At 35.5% G+C, this 22,997-nt stretch overlaps 1 protein-coding gene across 2 annotated transcripts in view; it reads right to left on the bottom strand.

Annotated features, from left to right (window-relative positions):
* Positions 1-21,840, bottom strand: part of Srfbp1 (serum response factor binding protein 1) — a 62,316-nt gene extending 40,476 nt beyond the window's left edge. The window contains exons 1-3 of one of the 2 annotated variants that reach the window (XM_076855888.1): positions 21,732-21,840; positions 1,369-1,457; positions 539-611 (exon numbers count right to left, since the gene is read on the bottom strand). In XM_076855888.1, coding sequence (XP_076712003.1) covers positions 539-611; positions 1,369-1,457; positions 21,732-21,794 — 225 coding nt within the window. In that variant the 5' untranslated portion in view covers positions 21,795-21,840. The remainder of the gene's footprint in view (positions 1-538; positions 612-1,368; positions 1,458-21,731) is intronic. The other variant, XM_076855889.1, reaches the window with a different exon arrangement.
* Between the last annotated feature and the right edge of the window lie 1,157 nt (positions 21,841-22,997).

The raw sequence follows: 22,997 nt of genomic DNA, 5'->3' as shown, positions 1-22,997 counted from the left end.
ACCAATATCACCATCCACATTCCCAAAGACCATGAACATTTTTTAATAATTTTTTTAAATATTTTTTTTGTTTTTGTTTTTGTTTTTTTTTTTTAGGTAGACACAAGATCTTTATTTTATTTTTATGTGGTGTTGAGGATCGAACCCAGTGCCTCGTGCATGCCAGGTGGGCACGCTACCACTTGAGCCACATCCCCAGCCCAGACCATGAACATTTTAATTCTAGAACTCAATGTAGATTATGTCCTTTAAGTGACACGAAAAGTTAAGCCCTCGCTCGTGAGACATTATTAAGCATACATTAGTTTAGTTTGGTAGTTTTGACTTACATTAATCTAGCACTTTAAAAATTCAGGAAAAAAAAAAAAACATGGAAAACACAAGATTAAACATATAATTTTCTAAATGTTCTATATGCCTCACAAACAGACCCATATAAATAAGTCCTGAGGAATATTCAAATAAATTAATACTACACATATAGAAAATGTAGGTCGATAGGAGACACAGAAACATACCTATACCCACAAGTCCTTACCTTCATGGCATGGATTTCTTCCAGTAATCGCTGTGCCCGTCTTTGGTTTTTTAATAGCGCATCTTCAGTACCCCTGCAAAAAATATAACTTGTAACCAGGGGAAGTATAAATTTTCATGATGTACCATAATGGAAAGTATTTTAATTTCTTTAAGAAAAGCATATTAAATCTCTAAATGACAAACACTCTATCTTCTATTCTACTACCTCTTCTTTCTCCCAAAATATACCCGAATATTATAAACAAACTAAAGTATTTAAAACAGGCAAAAGAAGCATTGTCCTTGTGTTACATTAATGTTTGCCCATAAAATACTTTGTAACTAACATTAGTGATACAGAAAATACAAAATAGTCTCTTCTTAAAAAAAAATTACATGGTATAACAGTAAGATAATAAATACTTCCAAGAGGAATAAAAGATTCCAAATTACTTAACATTCAAGAAAAAAAGTGATATACAATCTTCATAACTACTTTACGGTATTTCTAGATTTTTAAAACTTTTTCAACTTCTTAAAATGACTTCTAATAACATAAAACACATAATAACTCTAAAGAATTCCATTCTGAAGTCTAAAAGGAGAATTAAAAAAAAAAAAAAATCAGAAGAATTCATCCTATGTCTTAAGCAAATATGGTCCAAACCACAGAAGGACATGCTGACACAACACATTCTATCTCAGTCATATCTCTACAAATAAAACAGTGATAAATGAGTAAGATATTGAATTATTTATCTAGGTTTCACCCTCAAGTTTTGTAAACATCATATAAAAACAAACTTTGACATTTTATTAGGCATAAGATCATCATTTCAAATGACTAACTTTTTTGATTTCAGTCTGCCAACACTCCTGACAAGTTTTCGGATAACCAAAACTCGGATTCTCTTCACTTCTTTTCTCATCTTCACAACCTTTGAGAAATAAAGTAAAAAAATTAAAAAGACCCTTAATCTGGAAAAAACATACTTTAAATCTTAATATTATAAACTTTACCACTTTAACCAAATTTTTATCTAACTATATTCAAAGTTTGATTAATTCACATTTCTTCCATAAATAGTGAAGGAATAAATAAACACTCTAAAAATGTGTGTGAGGGCTTAAGAGAACACAAAGTATGAATTTTTAAGAAGGCAGAATATTCTCAGAAATTACAATTTTAATATCACACTTATATCTTCTAGGACTTGGAACATAATCAATCATGAGTTCTCTGAGATCAGAGACTGTCATATTAATCATCTTTATATTCTTGTGGTTTAAAGCAAAACTAGAGAAAATCATTATGTGAAATAAGCCAGACTCAGAAAGTGAAGGGTTGAGTATTTTCTCTCATAAAAAGAAACAACCACAAAAAAAAAAAAAAAAGGGATCTCATAAAAGCAGAAGGAAGACCAAAAGAGTAGAGTAAAGGTATTCAGAGGGAGGGAGGAAGATTACATGGGGTAATACTGAGAAATGAAATCTACTAAATTATGAACTGTCCATGTATGAAAATATTGCCATGAATTCCATTTATATAGATATAATTGTAATGCACTAATTAAAATCATGATAATAAGAATAAAAATAGAAGGGAGATTAGTAGACTAAGCAGATCAGGGAGAGGAAATAGGAGAAGGAAAGGGAAACTATCAGGAGACAAGGCTGATCAAATTATGTGTATGTACAAATATGGCATAATTGCCGCAGTCCGGCTGCAGCAAAATAACAGGGGGGCGACGACCTTAACACATAATGAATCCCACTATTAGGTATAATTATAATGAACCAATAAAAATAAATTTTAAATATGTAATACATAAAAAATTAATGGTAGGAAATTGATTTAATAACTTTGAATTAGCAAAAGCAAACATGAAAATAATTTTATTTTAATATTTAGAAGGTATCTTTTGTTCTTATTCTTTAGTAATACATTATTTCAAGAATAATTCTAAAAGAAATCCCCTAAACACAAAGGTATGTTTTGAGTAGGCACATACATACACACAGAGATATATACTTTAAGTCATCCCAATAGAGAATATAACAGAATGATAGTTCAAAGACATGAAATATTCTAGTCATGAAGAACGTTTTATAATAGTACAATATTCTGTATAGTAGCATGTTATTACTGAATTTAAGAGTCACATCTATCCAGGGCGGGGTGGCATATGCCTATAATCCCAGTAGTTCAGGAGGCTGAGCAGCAAGAAAACTGAGAGTTTAAAGGCAGCCTCAACATCTTAGTGAGATCCTTAGCAAGACCCTGACTCAAAATAAAAAAGAAAAGGGGGATGCAGCTCAGTTAAGCCCACTGGTTCAATCCCCTAATACAAGAGAGAGAGAGAGAGAGAGAGAGAGAGAGAGAGAGAGAGAGAGATTATATATATATATATATATATATATAGAGAGAGAGAGAGAGAGAGAGAGAGAGAGAGAGTGTGTGTGTGTGTGTGTGTGTGTGTGTGTCACACATCCACACATCTTATAATTTCTCCTGAAATGGTCTTCCCTTTTTTAATTTTAGAACTACATAACATTCAATTCCAGTATAGTCTTTGCTGTGATTCCTTTCATGACTTCTTCAGTTAAGCGATAACGTCCCCATCCCTAGGGTCCTTGTATACTTTATAGGTTCTGTTATTAAATCATCCATCTCACTGTACTGTCAATATTTGCAGAGACAGATGTTTTTTTCTAGACTATAAGTTCCCATTAGGCAGAAACCTTGCAATATAATATTTAAATATTGTTTTCTACCCCTTGCAAGAGTGTCTAAAATATTCAACTCCTCAAATTCTTCTTACAAAAATAACAAGATCAACATCACCCTGTTTTTTCAAGGCACCTGAATTTAGCTATGACACCTTCTCTTACTCTTCCAATTAATATCACCCCACCTTTGGCCCCACTCCTTATCTTTGAAGATAATTGTAACCAACTCACAACTTCTTTCCACACTGTTTTGCCATTATTCCAGGTAACATACCAGATATTTTTCCTATCAGTATCACATCCTCATTTTTTGACCTTTCCTTTTTTCATGACCTAATCTATTCCACCTCAGCCACCTACTTCCATGGCCACTTCTAAAATCACTAATTCAGGTCACAATGTGATCAGAACTTTTGCTATTACTTTGATTGTTCAACTCTACCTACCAGAACCATCTTGAATTTATTAGGACCACTGGTTCACAAACCCTTAAACTTTCTTTTCAATGATTAATCCTTTTTAATTTTTTTTATCCAATCTAGGTAAATGATCTACATACATTTGTCAATACCTTAAACTTTTGTTTCCCTGGCAAATAAATCTTGAATGAAAACAACATTCTGAGTTCTTCATGACCTCACATGCACCATTCTATCTACCACAAATTTATCATAACTAACCTCAAATTGACCTTTATCTTTCCTACTTATATCATTGAATTTTTTTTTCTGGTCAGTTCACTATAAAACTCTTTTAAACATCTTCTATTTTAAACCTCTCTCCTAAAATCTCTGGTCTCTTTGCTCTCCTTTCAAGTTCAGAGAAAATAAACATCATTTGGAAATCATCATCTTTCTACTACTATGAATAAGCACTTACTTACATTACCACTCTCCTTTATTAGTCAAGTTACAATATAAGCCCAAAACATATCTGAGGTTAAACTTTTAACTACTTCTGGAGACTATCCTCTTCCTTCCTCCTAGAACCTTTATTCTAGGGATTATTGATCTACTCTAGCACTGCCATTCTTCTCCTCTCAGTGGATTTGTATTCTAATGTTTTTTTTTTTAAAAGTTGACTGCATCATTTTCATCAAAAAAGAACTACTGAAGGACTGCCCCTTTAGTAAGACAAAGAATTCTCAGTGCCTAGTTCACCAGGACCACCCTTTCTCTAATTGCTAGTAGAGTTAAGCTTCTAGGAAATGTCCAAACTCACCAACTCCATTTCTGAAAGCCACACAAGTTCACTATGTTATTTATTCTCCTCAGTCCGTTTAGGACACTTCCAAAAATCCTAAAATCCAACAGGGATTTTTTAGACTCCAATTCTCTTGAAATCTAAAAAGTATTTGATATTCTTGGCCACTTCCTCCTTCTTTGGAATATTCTCCTCTTGATTTCCATGACAGAAATCTCTTCTGGTTTTCCTCCTTCCTGTCTAGCCATATCACCTTGGTCTTCTTTGAAGACTTAACCAGTTCTACCCAACTATGAAATGTTAATAACTTCAAGGGACAGGTTTAGACCAATTCTTTTTTTTTTTTTTCATGCCATTAACATGTGACTCTACATCTGAATATTGGTTTAATTTGCTACAAAGGTGATGCCAAAATTTTTACCTTCAGATATAATCTCCCCATTTAGCTCCAGACCCAAATGTGCAACTGGCTTGCTTGATACTTCTTTTTTGAGCATTCCCAAATCAGCTGAAATTCACAATGAAGCCCATGTCTTTATCCTAAATTGGATCCTTTCATGGTCTTTCATTATTTCAGAGATAGAAATCTCCCCTGCTTTTTTTTCGGTACCAGGGATTGAACTCAGGGGCGCTCAACCACTGAGCCATATCCCTAGCCCTATTTTGTATTTTATTTAGAGACAGGGTCTCACTGAGTTGCTTAGTGACTCCCTTTTACTGAGGATGGCTTTGAACTCATGATTCTCCTGCCTTAGCCTTTCAAGCTGCTGGGATTATAGGCATGTACCATGGACCCCAGCCAGGAAACCCTTTTAATGATAAACCTACGGCTCATTATAGGTATCCTTCCCAAACTCTGCACAAAGAATCTACAATTAAGGCCTATTTATTTTATCTCCTAATGATCTTCCAAATTGTACCACCTTTTTGGTTTTTTTCCATATTTTGCCTCTTGGCAATCTTATCTGAGTTACTGTACACCAATTCTTGCCCTTCTTTGGTCACTTATACATAATGTAGTCAGAATAAAATTAATTAACATAGATATGTCACACTTGAAACTCTCTTCAGTAGTTTCCAATTGACCTTAGCATGGACATAGGGGTATTCTTTTAGTTCCTTGTCCACATCATGCTCACATTACCACAAAGCTTTTACATCTATCCTTTCCTCAAGAGGAGGAAAGATCTCTTTCTAATCTTTCTAAGATTAGTTTAACATCTGTTTATCATGATCTGTCCTAACATGTCATTTTTGAGGGCACTTTTCTGGCTCCCCTGAGTGGGTAAAAAATTCCCCATAACAGAACTTAGGAATACCCAGACCCCTAAAACTTTTCATGACCCTTAATATTTTTTTAATCTTATTATATTTAATGTGTCTTCACCTCTCAGGTTATATACTCCATGAAAGTCAAGTATCTGGTTTAATTCAACAATGCATCTTAATACTTAAAATAGTGTATGGCATATAATGTTCAATAATATTTATTAAATAAAATACTCATCTTTCATTTACTGTTTCAAATACATAATATATTAAAAGAACACAGTGTTAATCAGGCTTGCTTCCCCCTAAATATATGTGGGAAATGTTTTTTCAACGTTAGATCTATTTAGTTAAAAAAAATCACATTTTACATAAATGAAAAGCATTTTAGACAAGGTTTAAATGAATCAAAGAAATGCTGCATTTCCTAAGGTGAACTACAAGAGTTTTTAATATTCTTTTAAAAAAATGTCATCTATAAAATAAATTAATAAGTGATGGTTATGTGTTAAAACATAGTAAAAAATGTTTCTAACTGCTGAATTTTGGAGGTGGTTAAGATGATGATATGTCGTTTACTAACTACTGTTAACCAAACTCAGAAAACTGCAGTTGCAGAGTTGATCCTTGGTTACATTCCAGTCATGGGAAAGCTAGTCTCCAATTTTAAAATTCCAATTTAAGAAGTACTATGTTTGTCATTTCTAGATAAGGAAATTCTAAAAGCAATGAGAATGCTTAATATACGTAGTTTCATGCCAATACATCACAAAAAAAATGTTTCCTAACCTCACTTTCTCAGTACTTGTATACTTGTAGAGAAATTCGCAAAGTTTAGTGTATAAGAAATAAGTATATTTACTTTATATAAAAATGGAATCAAAGTTTTATTTCTTTCACAAGTGCCCACTCCAAATGCAGCTTTACTTTAGCAAAACTGATGAGTAACGGCCTTTTGAGCTAGGCTTTTAAAGCTTGCCAACTTTTTATCACCCAGGAACTATGAAGTTGGTTGACAGAACCCAGAAGTCAGCAGGCAGGCCTAGAACACCCAACCATGCCAGAAGGCCAGTACACTGCTTAAGAGCAGCACACTTGGCAAATTCTCTGGCTAAAAGCAAGCAGAGGTATCTGTTAGAATGATGAAAAAATTATGGTGTTGTTTGGAAAGGAATAAAATGAGCAAGGAGAAAATGGAGACATAGTGATGGAAATGAAATATGCTATAAAGAAAAAAAATCAAAGAAAAATGAAAGGTAAGTGTTTAGAGAGAGACAAGGAAGAAAAAATCTGTAGGCTATCACCAAGACTGATAAATTGCACTGAGGAATGTACAACAAGAGCAAGGACTTTAGATAATCTATCAGATCAGAAGAAAATGATTTAAAACTTACATCACAGAATGTACATTGCTAATGGTGATATAGCACTTGGAACTTACGCATATAGATGCCCTCAGAGCTAATCTGGTAAAACCTAAAATTAGGGTAGCCTGGATCAATTTCTGGTTAAACAGTACAAAAATATGATCATAAACAAAGTGGAAACCTAAGATGCCTGCTGGGAAATGACCACATGAGCAGAATAAAAAGTCAATTAATCCAAGATGGCGGGCCAGAGGGAGGCAGTCGCTCCATGACCTGGGTCTCAACTAGTGGGAATACTGCTGCTCTGAGAGTGATAGAGGACCCCTACACAGCTGTTCTCGCACAGAAATCAAGAGTGCCCCCATGCAGGGCTCCAGGCCTCGGCATTAGAGCACGACCCAGGCTCCGATGCCCAGCTCCCGACTATTAGCCCACGTAGGGCTGGCAAGGGCCTTAGCAGGATCACTGCATCAGCACCTGCACAGAACTCCCAGAGGCTGCTCCACTCTCTCACAGGACATACAGCCCCTACCCACCCACAGGAATGCTGCCACTCCTCTGTGGACACCCATCTACAAACGTGGGGCTCCTCTGGTTGCCTCCATCTTGTAATTAGGCAGCTCCTGCCATATTCCCCTATCGTAAGGTAGTAGTCTGCCTGCACCTGGGAACATCCTACAAGCTCTGAAGACAGCCCAAAGCAGTAACACTGCACACAACAAAGCTCATCTCTGAACACATTGGACAATGCCATCAACTGACTCCCCACACCCAAACTGATACCCTGGCACTGGAAATGGCTCACCTCCATCTTTGGTCACCTTCCTCACCATCTTTGGTGGGGACAGCTCCCAGATTGGAACTCCAACTGGCCAGGTTTCCAAATCCCCCTCTTCCCAGAGACCCAGCACAGTGACTGCCCAAAACAAAACAGCTCTTGGTGGAATGGGTGCATAGTGCTACCAGGGTGCCGCCCACGAGAGCCCAGGTGAGAGAGGTCCCTTAATTGGGAACTAGTAAGGGAGAGGGAGAGGGTGCAACAGTTTGGAGGTAACAGAGATACCAGGAACTGGGAAATATTCAGGCAAGATAGGGAGATAAGATTGGGCACTCAAGTCATATGAGCGGACCCAAAAAGTGACACTTGAGGTGCAGTCTCCCTACAGGGACTGGCAGGTGCTACACCTTACTTCTAGGTGCCCTGCAACAGGACTAACCTTCCCACCCTGGTTACCTTTACCATCCTTGAGGGTGGAGATACCAGATAATAATAGACAACACACCTACTGGATGAGAAGGGAAGCAGGACAGATACTGATCTCCAATGCAAACAGTAACAATCCTGGTTTCTTCCTTTGAGATTTTTTTTTTCTTCTCTTTTTCTTCTCCCCTCTATTTTCCCACCATCACATCTCCAACATAGGGGAAGCCAAGTACTTTGCATGAATTAGGATTTGAGGACTGGGACATCTGAATAGCATATTATAGTTGTGTTGTATATGCTTTTTTTTTTTCCCTCTTCATTTTCCCTCTAATTTTTACTATTTTAACATCTTTTATTTCTTATTACATATATGTGTTTGTTTTATTTACTCTACTGTCTTCCAACATACTTGTCTACCCAAAATTACATCCTGTCTATTCTCCTGCTATTAACTCTCTTCATTAGATTTCTCTTTCACACTTCCTAAGATATACTAACTCTATATTTCACATCCTGCCTCCTCAGCATATCATCCTACACCTCACCCCCAGTTATTGTCCACCTTCAGAAACTGTAAACCCTTTTACAAACCTACTGATTATATTATAGATAATAATCGAATTCAACATTTCTGTACACTGTGACCAAATTGTAAATGTCTAAATAGCAATGAATTGTTTATAGGTGGTAATTGTTTATATTGGATCTGTTAACATTGTCCTTCCCCACAAAAGAGAGGTATTGGAACCCTACAGGAGCACTATAAGCCTATAGGGTAAAAATGATAGTGCCTTGGATCCACAGCACTAGAAGGAAAGACATATGAGCAACATGAAAAGACAAGTGAAGAAAGTGCCCCAAACAAATCAAGATACCACATTATTAGAATCCATGGTTATCACAGCAGAAGAGATGATAGAAGAGTTCAGGATGTAAATGATTAAAATGTTCTGTGAATTAAAGGATGATATAAGAGAGCAAATACAGGCAGCAAAAAATCATTTCAACAAAGAGCAACATAAACAAATACAAGAAGCAAAAGATTACTTCAGTAGGGAGATAGAGGTTCTAAAACAAACAAAAAATAAAAATCCTTGAAATGAAAGAAACAATTGAAGGCATCACCAATAGAGTAGACCACTCAGAAGACAGGACCTCAGACAATGAAGACAAAATATATAATCTTGAAAAGAATGTAGACCACACAGTGAAAATGATAAAAAAATAAATAAATAAAACCATGAGCAGAACATTCAAGAAATATGGGATAGCATAAAAAGACCATATTTAAGAGTTACTGGGCTAGAGGAAAGGCATAGAGTTTCAAACCAAAAGAATGAACAGTCTATTCAAAGAAAAAAATATCAGAAAACTTTCCAAACATAAAGAATGAATTGGAAAACCAAATTCAAGCACCTTTACAGGACACCAAATGTACAAAATTCCAACAGATCCACACCGAGGCACATTATAATGAAAATGCCCAATATAAAGAATAAAGAGAGAATATTAAAAGCCACAAGAAAAAAGAATCAGATTACATACAGGGAGAAACCAATTAGGGTAACTGCAGATCTTTTAACCTAGACCCTGAAAGCCAGAAGATCCTGGAACAACATCTATAAAGCTCTGAAAGAAAAAGGATGTCAACCAACAATCTTCATCCAGCAAAATTAAGCTTTATATTTGATGATGAAATAAAAACCTTCCATGATAAATAAAAATTAAAAGAATTTACAGCTAGAAAACCAGCACTACAAAATACCCTTGGCAAAATATCCTAAGAAGAGGAAACGAAAAACAACAATGAAAATCAGCAGAGGAAGGTGTTATACTTAAAAAATAATAATAATAATCAAAGGAGAAACCAAGCAAAGTTAAATAACAAGAGTAAAAAAAATAGTGGGGAATACTAATCATGTCTCAATAATAATCTTGAATGTCAATGGCTTAAACTCACCAATCAAAAGACATAGCACACTGGATTCAAAAAAAAGAACCAACAATATGCCGCCTCCAGGAGACTCATGTGATAGGAAAACACATCCACTGACTAAAGGTGAAAGGTTGGGAAAAATCATAACACTCACATGCTGTGTGGAAGCAAACAGGGGTTTTCATCCTCATATGAAATAAAGTAGACTTCAAGCTAAAGTTAATCAAAAGGGATAAGAAGGATATTTCATACTGCTCAAGGGAACCATACACCAACAAGACATAACAATTATAAATATTTATGCCCCAAATAATGGAGCATCTATGTTCATCAAACAAATTCTACTCAAGTTCAACAGTCAAACTGACCACAACACAATATTCTTGGGTGACTTTAACACACCTCTCTCACCACTGGATGGATCTTCCAAACAAAAGCTGAACAAAGAAACTATAGGACTAAACAATACGATCAATAACTTAAGACTTCAATGACATAGATAGAATATTTCATCCTTCAACAAGAAAATATGTTTTCTTCTCAGCAGCACATGGATTCTTCTCTAAAATACACCATATGCCACAAAGAACTCTTAGCAAATATAAAAAAGTAGAGATACTACCCTGCATTTTAACAGATCATAATGGAATAAAATTAGAAATCAACGATAAATTAAAAAATAAAAAAATAAAAGCTACTCAACACCTGAAGACTAAATAATATGCTACTGAATGAACAATGAGTTGCAAAAGACATCCAGGAGGAGATTTAAAAATTTTTAGAGGTGAATGAGAACACAGATACAACGTACTGAAATCTCTGGGACACTATGAAGGTAGTACTAACAGGAGAGTTCATTGCATGGAGTTCATTCCTTAAAACAAGAAAAAGTCAACAAATTAATTACTTAACATTACATCTCAAAGTCCTAGAAAAAGAAAAAAAAATCAACATCAAAAGGAGTAGAAGGCAGAAAATAATTAAAATTGGAGCTAAAAATCAATGAAATTGAAACAAATGAAAAAATTGACAAAAAGTTGGTTCTTTGAAAACAATAAATAAATTTGACAGCCCTTACCTACGCTAATGAAGATAAGGAGAGATAAAATTCAAATTACTAACATGTGATGAAAAAGGTAATATCATGACAGACACTTCAGAAATACAGAAGATAACTAGAAATAATTCTGAAAACTTATACTCCAATAAAATAGAAAATATTAAAGGCATTGACAAATAAGAAGTCATATGATTTCCCAAATTGAATCAGTATGATATACACAATTTAAACAGACCAATATCAAGTGATGATATAGAAACCACCATCAAAAGCCTGCCAACCAAGAAAAGCCCAGGACTGGATGGATACACAGCCAAGTTCTACAAGACCTTTAAAGAAGAACTAACACCAATACTCTTCAATTTAATTTCAGGAAATAAAAAAAGAGGGAGCACTTCCAAATCCATACCATGAGGCCAATATCACCATGATTCCAAAACCAGGCAAAGATAATTCAAAGAATGAAAACTTCAGACCCTGAAAGCTAAAAGATGCTGGAAGAAGATCCATATCTCTAAAGAACATTCTCAGTAAAATTCTGGCAAATCAAATACAAAACATTATCAAAAAGATAGTGTACCATTATCAAGTAGTATTCATCCCAGGGATGCAAGGTTGGTTCAATACATGGAAATCAATAAATGTAATTCATCACATCAATAAACTCAAAGATAAGAATCATATGATCATCAAAGAGTATTCAACCAAATAAAGTACCCCTTCATGTTCAAAACACTAGAAAAATTAGGGATAACAGAAACATACTTCAACATAGTAAAGGCTATCTGTGCTAAGCCCCAGGCCAACATTCCCATTTTAAATGGAGAAAAATTGAAGGCACTCCTTCTAAAAACTGGAACAAGACAGGGATGCCCTCTTTTACCACTTCTATTTAACATAGTTCTTGAAACATTGCCGAGAGCAATTAGACAAAAGAAATTAACGGGACACAGATAGGAAAAGAAGAACTCAAATTGGCACTATTTGTAGATGATATGATTCTATAGAAGACCCAAAAAGTGCCACCAGAAAATTTCTAGAACTAGTAAATGAATTCAGCAAATTAGCAGGATATAAAATCAACACCATAAATCAAAGGCATTTCTGTATATCAGTGACAAATCCTCTGACAGGGAAATGAGGAAAACTACCCCACAATAGCCTCAAAAAAAAATAAAATACTTGGGAATCAATTTAATGAAAGAGGTGAAAGACCTATACAATGAAAATTACAAAACCCTAAAGAAATTAAAGAAGACCTTAGAAGATGGAAAGATCTACCTTGCTCTTACATAGGCAGAATTAATATCGTCAAAATGACCACACTACAGCACTATACAGATTTAATGCACTATACAAATTTAATGAAAGTCCACTCAAAATCCCAATGACATTCCTCATAGAAATAGAAAAAGCAATCATAAAATTCATCTGGAAAAATAAGAGACCGAGAACAGCTAAAGCAATCCTTAGCAAGGAGAGTGAAGCAGATGGCATCTCGGTATAGCAGACCTTAAAACTATACTACAGAGCAATATCAAAAAAAGCATAGCATTAGCACCAAAACAAACTGGTAGACCAATGGTACAGAAAAGAGGACACAGAGATTAACCCACATAATTACAATCATCTTATACTAGATAAAGGAACCAAAAATATACATTGGAAAAAAGACAGCCTCTTCAACAAATGGCGCTGGGAAAACTGCAAATCCATATGCAACACAATGAAATTAAACCCCTATCTCTCACCATGCACAAAACTCAACCCAAAGTGGATCAAGGACCTAGGAATTACACCAGAAAACCTGTGTGTAATAGAAGAAAAAGTAGGCCCCAATCTCCATCATGTGGGATTAGGCCCCAAGTTCCTTAAAAAGACTCCTATAGTTCAAGAATTAAAATCAAGAATCAATAAATGGGATGGATTCAAACTCAAAAGTTTCTTCTCAGAAAAAGAAACAATCAGTGAGGTGAACAGAGCGCATACATCTTGGGAGCAAATTTTTACCCCTCACACATCAGATAGAGCACCAATCTCTAGAGATATAAAAAAATTAAAAAGCTAAATACCAAAAACCCAAATAATCCAATCAATAAATAGGCCAGGGACCTGAGCAGACACTTCTCAGAAGATAACAAATATAGCAAAAAAATGTTCATCATCTCTAGCAATTAGAGAAATGCAAATCACAACTACTCTAAGATTTCATTTCACTTCATTCAGAATGGCAGCTATTAAGAATATAAATAATAAGTGTTAGTGAGGATGTGGGGGAAAAGGCACACTCAAACATTGCTGGTGGGACTGTAAATTGATGCAGCCAATATGGAAAGCAATATGGAGATTCATTGGAAAACCAGAAATGGAACCACGGTTTGATCCAGCTATCCCTCTCCTTATTCTATACCCCAAAGACTTAAAAACAGCATACTACAGGGACACAATCAAGACATCAATGTTTATAGCAGAACAATTCACAATAGCTAAACAATGGAACCAACCTAGATGCCCTTAAGTAGATTAATGGATTAAAAAAATGTGGTATATGAACACAATGGAATATTACTGAGCAAAAAAATATAATCATGGCATTTGCAGGTAAATGGATGGAGTTGGATAAGATAATACTAAGAGACCTTAGCCAATCCCAAAAACCCAAATGCCAAATGTTTTTTCTGATATTAGAAGGCTGATTCATAGTGGGGTAGGGAGGAGGATCATGAGAGGAATAAACAAACTCTAGATAGGGCAAAGAAGTTTGGGGGAAGGCAGGGGGCATGGGGTTAGAAATAATGGTGGGATGAGATGGACATCATTATCCAAAGTACATGTATGAAGACACAAATGGTGTGAATATACTTTGTATACAATCAGAAATATGAAAAATTGTGCTCTAATATGAACTGTAATATGAACTGCAATGCATTCCACTGTCATATATAACAAATTAGAATTAAAAACTTAATTTATTTTTAATTAATTGACTTTTTAATTTAAAAAGTCAATTCAAAGTCCGGCATGGTGGTGCTTGCCTGTGATCCCAGTGATTTGGGAGGCTGACGCATTAGGATTAAGATCCAAAGTTTGAGGTCTGCCTCAGCAATTTAGGGAGATTCTGTATCATTAAAAAATAAATAAATAAAATAAAAGTCTGGGGATGTAGCTCAGAACCTGTGAGTTCAATCCCCGATACTAAAAGCAAAAATAAAATGTCAATTGAAATGCAAGAAAAGGAACTATGAAGAGTCAAAACATGGAAATGCCAAAGGAAATTCCAAATAATTCTCTAGTTATGAGGCTTAAAAAAATGCAATATGTCATGTAGTAACTCAATTAGTAGAATAGTTGCATCATGGCTTAACAATGAATCATGCACCAAAACCCCCTTCTGTAGTGTAGTTCTACACTTCAACAAGCACATCCAGCTGATGATGTTCTGTAGTCAGGAAAATAATGTTTTACAATGTATTACTATTTTCATTAGATATTTTACAGAGTCTCATAAGCTTAAGTTTACTGTAAATATGCTTTTGAGAGAATGAGTTTTAATTTTGGAGTGACAATGATACTGAGTTTCTAGCATATGAAGTTGTCAGCAGATTGGTCCATATGCAAATTTAAGTCCTTTGCACTGTCTCTCGGCTTGCCATTTGCTAGCCAATCAACTGGTAAGCTTCTACTGGTGATGTACTGACTACATTATGTATTTGGTTAACCTGTAATAAAAACTCATGTTAGTTAGGAAAATCTGAGTATAGCTATGTGTATTAGAATGCATTAAAACTTCTGGTTACCCATTACTCATGTATCAGACTGGCAATTTTTTTTTTAAATGGCAATGCATATTGTTTATGAGGCTGTGAGGAAATAGTCACTGTCATGCATTGCTGGTAGAAATGCAAACTATATTTTCCTCCTAATGGAAAATTTGGCAATACTTAGCAAAAATCCTACTTCTCTTAATCTATCTAGAAGACATACATCCAACTATAAGAAAAGGTTAGCAGGATTTTTCACTGTAATATTCTTAAAAATGTTGCCCTAAGAGATAAAATATTATATAAAAGCATATAGCAAAATAGTATTTTAAGTTAATGCTAGAAATCTGCATGCATTGTCATGTATAAACTCTAAAAATAATGTGTTCTGTGAAAAAAGAAACTTACAGAATGATGTACAAGATACCACATTTATGTAGTACAATTATCACATAAAGTTTGAAAGTACACCGTACTGTATACTAAGTACAGATAACTGTTACAAAATTATAAAATGTATAGATCAAAACATACACCAAAAGAATAATAATTATTTCTCAAGTATAAAAGGTAAGTGGAATTAAACATTAAGACAGCTTAATACTAATAACTACTAAACTCAGCAATTGGATTATAAGGGCATTTATTTTAATATTTTTCATGTTTAAAGTATTTCATATTTAACACAATTTATTATAGTTTTAGGAAGAGGATTTTAATCTGTCCATTTGGACTGATAACATTGTTGAATTATACTTTTTATTTCTGATAAGCAACAATATATATAAAAAAACCCTAAACTTAGTAATTGTAACTTAACCATTATTGAGCATGTACTGCCACCTAGCCAAATTTACCAGAATTATTTAACAACCAAGCACAATCTGATTCTCTTCTTATGGATAGACTCTCATTTACTATTTCAGAATAAATTTTTTAAAAGTACTATGTATCCAATTTCAACATATGAGTTTTGTAACTTTAGAAAAACATATAAACTGGGTTCTTTAAATTCTTATCTTTCACAAACATCATTTTCTTTTTTGTCATTTTAGTTTCTAAGTTCATATGCCTCCACTCACATTAAAGGGGTATATGTTCCAAGACCTGCAGAGGATTTGTGAAACTGTGGACAATATTTCTTCTACATGTAGCTACCTATGATAAGTTTGTATTCATTCTGATTTATAAATCAGAACAATTATAACAACAAGTAAAAATGTTGAACTTTATGGCTATTACTTAGTAAAACAAGGGTTATTTGAACACACCCAGTGTGATACTGTAACAATCTAATGACCAAAAGGGCCACATGGGGTAGTTTGTAGCCTAGACAATTCAGCACAAAATTTCATCACTCTACTCATAACAGTTTGCAACTTTTTAAAATTTAGAAAGTATTTATTTCAGGAATTTTACATTGAATATTTTCTGGTGTACAGCTGACCTCAGGCAATTTAAATCACAGCAAATAAAATCATTAATAAAAGTTAAAATACTATAAGAAATGGCAAGGAATTTTCTAATGAGTATATTGGTAATTTTCTATCAAAGAATAAAATAATGACAGTTTTCTACAAAGGCCAGTGATACTCCTGTGAAATTAAAATACTACACCAAATCATTTCACTGCCTAATTCTGAGATGGGCCAAAGAAACAGATGAATAGAATTAATCCCATCTAGCTTGCAAATTCTTTGCTCATTAAATGCTATAGCACTGTTGTTTTCGATTGTGCATCCTTCCTTCTCTAGTTCTTAAGGGGGGAAAAAAAGTCAACATTTAGAGTATTTTCCCCTCATTTGAACACTAAGTTGATATTAATTGTGCTGACGTATTTTAATTTTCCAACGTATATTACCTGCAGATTAGTCCTATACTAGATGTTAGGGAAGTTGGTATAACAAAACAGTTAAATATTCTTTTTTTTTAAATATATTTTTTAGTTGTCCACGGACCTTTATTTTATTTATTTATATGTGGTGCTGAAAATCGAACCCAGTGCCTCACACATGCTAGGCAAATGCTTTACCACTGAGTTACAACCACATCCCCAAATATTCTCTTTTTGAAATCCATATAAAGTACTGAGGAAGACAAAACATTCAATAAATAATCATATTATACAGTACAAAGTGATATAAAAAGGTAAAAGTAAATTTTTACTTTTCCAGAATAAATGTATTTTAAGAATCTGGAGTGAATTATAAATTCAATTTTGTCCTTGAAATTTTTTGTAACAATAGAATTATTAAGAGTAGTTGACACTAGAAGTTAAAATATAATTAGTGCCTTTGCAGGTAGGCTTTAATTTACATAAAAGACACTTGGGAAATTTAATGTATTATAAAATTAGTCTGTCACATAACTTTTTAAAAGAAAAAAATAGATTAAAAATTATGAAACAAGGATTCCTAAAAAACAAATCACAGCTATGATTACTAGTATATCCAAGATAAGAGATTTATAAGCCTTTCAACATTTGATAAAACCTTTGGATTCTTTTTCCCATAGAAACAACAAATTTACATATAGTTTCAGGTAGTTATAGACCCTTGGAAATACATCATCAAATTCCCAAGAGATATTAAGACTAATTCAACAAAATAGGTACTGAGGATATGATGATGACTAACAATTTAAAGCCAGGTGGAAGGGATATAAAATCTTTCATATAGACACACACACCCACAAAGTATTGCACACACTGCAAAGAAATGGTGGTATGAGAAATTATAAAAGGGGTAAATGAAAACCAAGAACAATTTCCCTGCAAAAGAAATAAATGAAATAAGACTAATGAGAAGAAAACCCGTTTCAGATAAGATGAACAGCATGTGCAGAGAACCTGAAGAGGGGTAGAAGAGGTAGCACAGAAAAGTCTGTGCAGTTAAAGTACAGATACTTCAAGGAAGAGGTATATAAGAGAAAATGAAGAGACTGCCCTCATTTGGGTTAGCCTTTATCAAAAGCAACCTAGTGAGTTTTAAGCAAGGGAGTGGATGTGATGTGTTCTAAAGACAGCACTCAAACTGCAGTATGAGATCAGACAGAAGTCTGATAAGAGTCAAGTTAACTAGCTGAGGAAATAGTACAGTAATTCTGGTTGTAGACATAATCTGGATAAGAACAGCAGTGGTGATGGAAAAAAATGAAAAGATTAGAATTAGTGAATTTGAGCTTTTTTTCCAAGTATATTTTGTTTCTTCTTCTTTTTTGTTTTTTGCTTTGATGGGATACTGTTATAGCAAGAATTGGTTTGCCCCATTGATGGATATCCCCTGTCCAAATGGGGTGTCCTGTCAGATCTTAAAAAAGGAGACTATTCCTGTCCCCAAGTCATAAATTAACAGTATTGGAACCTACTGCCACATCCTTTGTGACCAGCAGCCTCCATCCTCCATGGGCAAAAGGGGATGAATAGCAGGGCAGAGGCCAAGTTCTCTTTGCCCATTTTTCTACAGCCCAGATAGTTTTTGGGGGATATTTTTTCACCCCATCTTAGGGTTAGTGTCCTTGAACAAACAATTAGATGATCTGCAGTTGCAGATCTGCCTGGGGCCAGCTGAACAAAACAGTGCTGGCAGTGTCGCTTTAACCTTTTCTTCTGGTATCTTGCTATCCTCACAGACCGTCTGGCATCTTCAACTTAGTTCCTAATTGTTCAGACCCCTTATCATGCAACTGCATAAATGACTGTACATACAGAATCTCTTCCATATACTTTACCCCTGACAGACCTGCTTCAACTGCAAAATTATATAATAATCCAGAAAAAAACATTCAAACTTTAGATTGTATTACAGTAAAACATCTTTCTCTTAGATAGTAAGTGGCCCATTCAGCCAAGATCTCTTTTCTCTCTAGATCAACCCAGCATGGCCCATGTCTTAAAGGGCCAGCAGCAGATACAAAAAAAAAAAAAAAAAAAAAAGAAAAGACAAAAACAGACAGACAACTAGACAGGCTCTTCCAGATTTTAAATTGACCAGCCAAGATTTTTCCCAAGAGACTACCTATAGAATCAATGAAGTATTGGGCATGTCTTAAAAGGGCCAGTAACATAACAAAAACAAAAAACAAACAAACAAAAAAACCCCAAAAAACCCACCACCAAAACACAGACAACCAAAAGGGAATTCCCAAACCCAAGGCCAACAAACAGATAAGAACCTAGGAGACATCAGAAGGGAGAAATATCCCTAAGTTCTTGATTCCTGCTTAACCATGATTCCTACATGAAGTGGCATCACAGATGTTCCCACAAAGAGGAAGCAGAGGTGTGAAATCAAGGGTCTCTGCATGCATGGTGAGGGAATTACCAGATGGCCAAGGATGTCGCAACTTTACTGAGTTCAGTTTACATTTTCTCAAAATGAACCAGGATGGAACAACCTGTACCATTCAGGGAGAGAAGGTGGGAGTTCCCTGAAGCTCTTTTATGCTTCAGAAGCTGCTGGGTTAGTGCCTCAGTCCCTCCCTTTAATCACAGGAATAGCTCTTTTGGTTGGAACCCAAGGCAAACTCCCATCTTCTAACTCTCTACAGTTGGCTCTCAACAAGTTTGCCAGTCAACCTGCATCCTTAGCATGGGAGTAGGGTTCCTTGGAAAGCCAGGCCTGCCCAAGAAAGCTGGAACAGGGAATGCTCTTAGGTCCCACCTGGGGTGCCAAATTTGTTACTAAAAGCTCAGTTCTTGTTTCCATTGACAATCCAATAAGGAGGAAACAGTTCTGATAAAAAGGTGGTTTATTGATTTGCTAGCAAAGGAGAATCACAGGGGACTCCTGTCCCAGAGGCTGTGATTCAAACATAATTTCTTTCTGGAGAAATTGCCCATTTTCTACAACAGTTTCTCTTAATTTCCATGAGCTGTTTTAGAGAAATAGCATTAGTTTTTTATCTGCCATATCTGGTGTATTTTTTTCTAACTAGTTTTGCTCTTTTCTTTGGTATGTTTTCCAGTTTTTATGTAATAAATCTATATAGTCATATGGCATAACTAAATTTTAATGGGCTATGTATATGATGGTGGTTTCACAAAATTATATTATTTACTGATAATATTATAGCTGTCTTAGCTTATGACTCTATGTTCACAAAAGGACAAAAATCACCTAATGACATTTCATAGAACTGTTCCTATCATTAAGCAATGCATGACTGCATTTGCTTTTTTAAGTTTTTCCTTGTTAATTTTAAATAACATCATCTCCACTTTTTTTCTGTCCTTTTTATCTTCTTCATATTGGAACACATTAAATTTTAGTGTGGGACACATATACTTCCTGATTTGATAAATTCATTTAGTCATCCAGCATGCAGTCATAAAACATACATGTTGCAGAGAATAGATATATATAAAAAAGAAACAGGTGTTTCCAGAATAGAAATCATTCTGATTGCAAAAGGAATACACACCTCAATCTAAACTAAGTTTAGTGATCAAATTTTAACTATTTTCAGGAGGCCTGGAAGTTAGCTAAATGAAAAATAGCCTTTTGCGACTATGATTCCCTGTCATTACCACTATCACAGTCAAAACCTGACATGAAGCTAACTAGTATTTCCTGTGAATCCCAAGGCCATCTTAATGATTTCGGATTTTTACATCTCAATGGAAACCAACAGAAAATAGCCTACCAACTGTTTTCTATCACAAATCACTAGTTTCATTTACCCTCTTCAGTATATTCTGTACTCTGCCTACTGAAATCCAGACTCAATCTGGCAATAAAGCAAAAACATAATTTTAGTTTTATCTTCTACTTCATCCCACAAGTTCCTCAGTGAAGCCTTTTCTATCCCAGTAGGGTTTCCTAGTACCATCCTTTCCCAGCTTGTACTAGTCCCTCTGCCTGGAATGCTTTCTACCTTTAGTGCCTGCAATTCCTGTATAAGTGCCTCAAACATCAAGCACAGATATCACTATATGACTTCTTTCTTTGGAACTTTTCTGCTCTACTCACTTTTTGGGGACACTAATTATAAACTGTATCATAAGTGGGTATTTCTTACGCATTTCTGCCTGATACGGGTTAACAGAAAACCTAAGGTATATTTTACACAACTCTGTAATCTGAAGAGTGAATTGTCCTTAACAGATACATATCCACAAAATAAGGGGATAAAGACTACTTTTGCTGTACATAGCTGTGAGGTACTCATTTGATCCTTGCTTTTCGAGCTTACTTTAAGTGGCAGACTTGGTAACCAGGTGACATTAATGCATTATGGTGGAGGGGGTAGTGAGAATAAATGCAGGATCAGATTAAAGAACGAACAAGAGAAGGGAAATGGAGGATAGCCAAGTATAAATAACTCGTCCTTAAGGTTTGGCTGTAAATGGAATGGACAGAAAAATGACGAAGAAATAATGTACTAACCATCCATGGTCTCATTAAATATCAGTAATTTTTTATGAAAAGCTACAGTTCTTAATCTTTCCCCTTCATTTGCGAACGTAAATAAAAAGCAGGTAATGAGTACGGAGAGTTTATTAAGGATCAGGCATTGTGCTGACACTTCTAGAAATCGGGAAGGGGAGTTCCTGGAAACCCGTGTGGGTCCATCAAGAGGCCGCATCCTTCACCCCGATTACTTGCCCGTCGAAAAGACGCAGAATAGCTGGTTTTGAGAGCACCAATATTGGCCCCACTGGTTCTCAGCCCTCGGCGCTCACCTCGTTGTTGAGGTTCAGAGACCCCGGCGGCGCCATAGTAGTGGGTTCAGACCGAGAATCCATGGCTGTCTGCACGTGAACTCCGCCGGTCACACCGCGGCTGCGTTGCTACGCCCCTCAACCTCAGGCTCTTCCGCCCTACACGGTTCCGCGTCTCCCGGAGCTGACGACTGGAGAAAAGCGACGCGATGCAGGGCAGGGGAGGAGCAGAACTGAGGGAGAGCAACTTCCGGCTCGGAGTGTGACGCGGCGGAGTTGCGTGTTTCTGTGGAAACGGGGAGCGGGGGTGGGGGGGGTAGCCTGAGGGAGTTCGACTCCTGAGGTTCCCCAAAGCGCATGTTTTTCATGACCTTGCTTTGATTATGCCTCCTAGTACTTAATCAAAGGTCCTTAGTGCCTTGTTTTTTGTTTCCGTGTGTGTGTGTGTGTGTGTGTGTGTGTGTGTGTGTGTGTGTGTGTGTGAAAGCTTTAGTTACAAGGTCAAGTAGTTGTGTGACCGAGTTTTGGCTCCGATTTTTTTTTTTCAGTTTATGTGAAGATTTATGCGCATTGAACAAACACGTATTATGAGAATCGCACAGCTTTTCATTCCCATATTTCTGAGGCGTAGATATGTTATGAACATTCTCAAAGGTTTACGTAAAAGCAAATTGAAGTAAATTGAACATTTGAGGCAAAACCAGAATACAGATTTTCTACAGCCTGTGAGAATATCCGTTTTGAAGTGTTGATCTCCAGGCAAAGAAAACATAATTGAGATTTTAAGTCTGAATTAGATAATAGATAATTAGTTATTAATTAACATTTTAGTATTGACAGTTAAAATGAGTCAAATCACTTTACATGACTTAGCATCAAAATCGTCACAGAAACCCAATGAGATAGGAATTGGTGTTCTTATTTCACAGGTATGGAAACCGACCTTAGAGAAGACAAGTGTGTTGTTCAGTCATCTGCTGGAACGGTTTACTGCTACAAGACTTAAGGTACCACAACATAGTGTGTGGGGTCCAACGTAAAATGAAAATACAGAACCCTCATTCAAAAAGCTCAAAATTGTTCTCCCACACTATCTGAACTTATCATGCTGTTTATTTACGATTTAAAATGACCCTCCCTCAAGTGCAAGACTAGTGAGGTATCAGTGCAGACCCTTAAAGATGCCCGAGATCCCTGCTCCAAGACTTGGACATTGTCCTCAAGCAAGGTGGCAACTGTGGCCTTGTGGGGACCTGGGATCAGGAAGGTTGGGACTGGACAGAATAG

Source organism: Callospermophilus lateralis, chromosome 5 (assembly GCF_048772815.1).
Source record: "Callospermophilus lateralis isolate mCalLat2 chromosome 5, mCalLat2.hap1, whole genome shotgun sequence".
Lineage (NCBI taxonomy): Eukaryota > Metazoa > Chordata > Mammalia > Rodentia > Sciuridae > Callospermophilus > Callospermophilus lateralis.
This window is presented reverse-complemented; position numbering and strand designations above follow the sequence as displayed.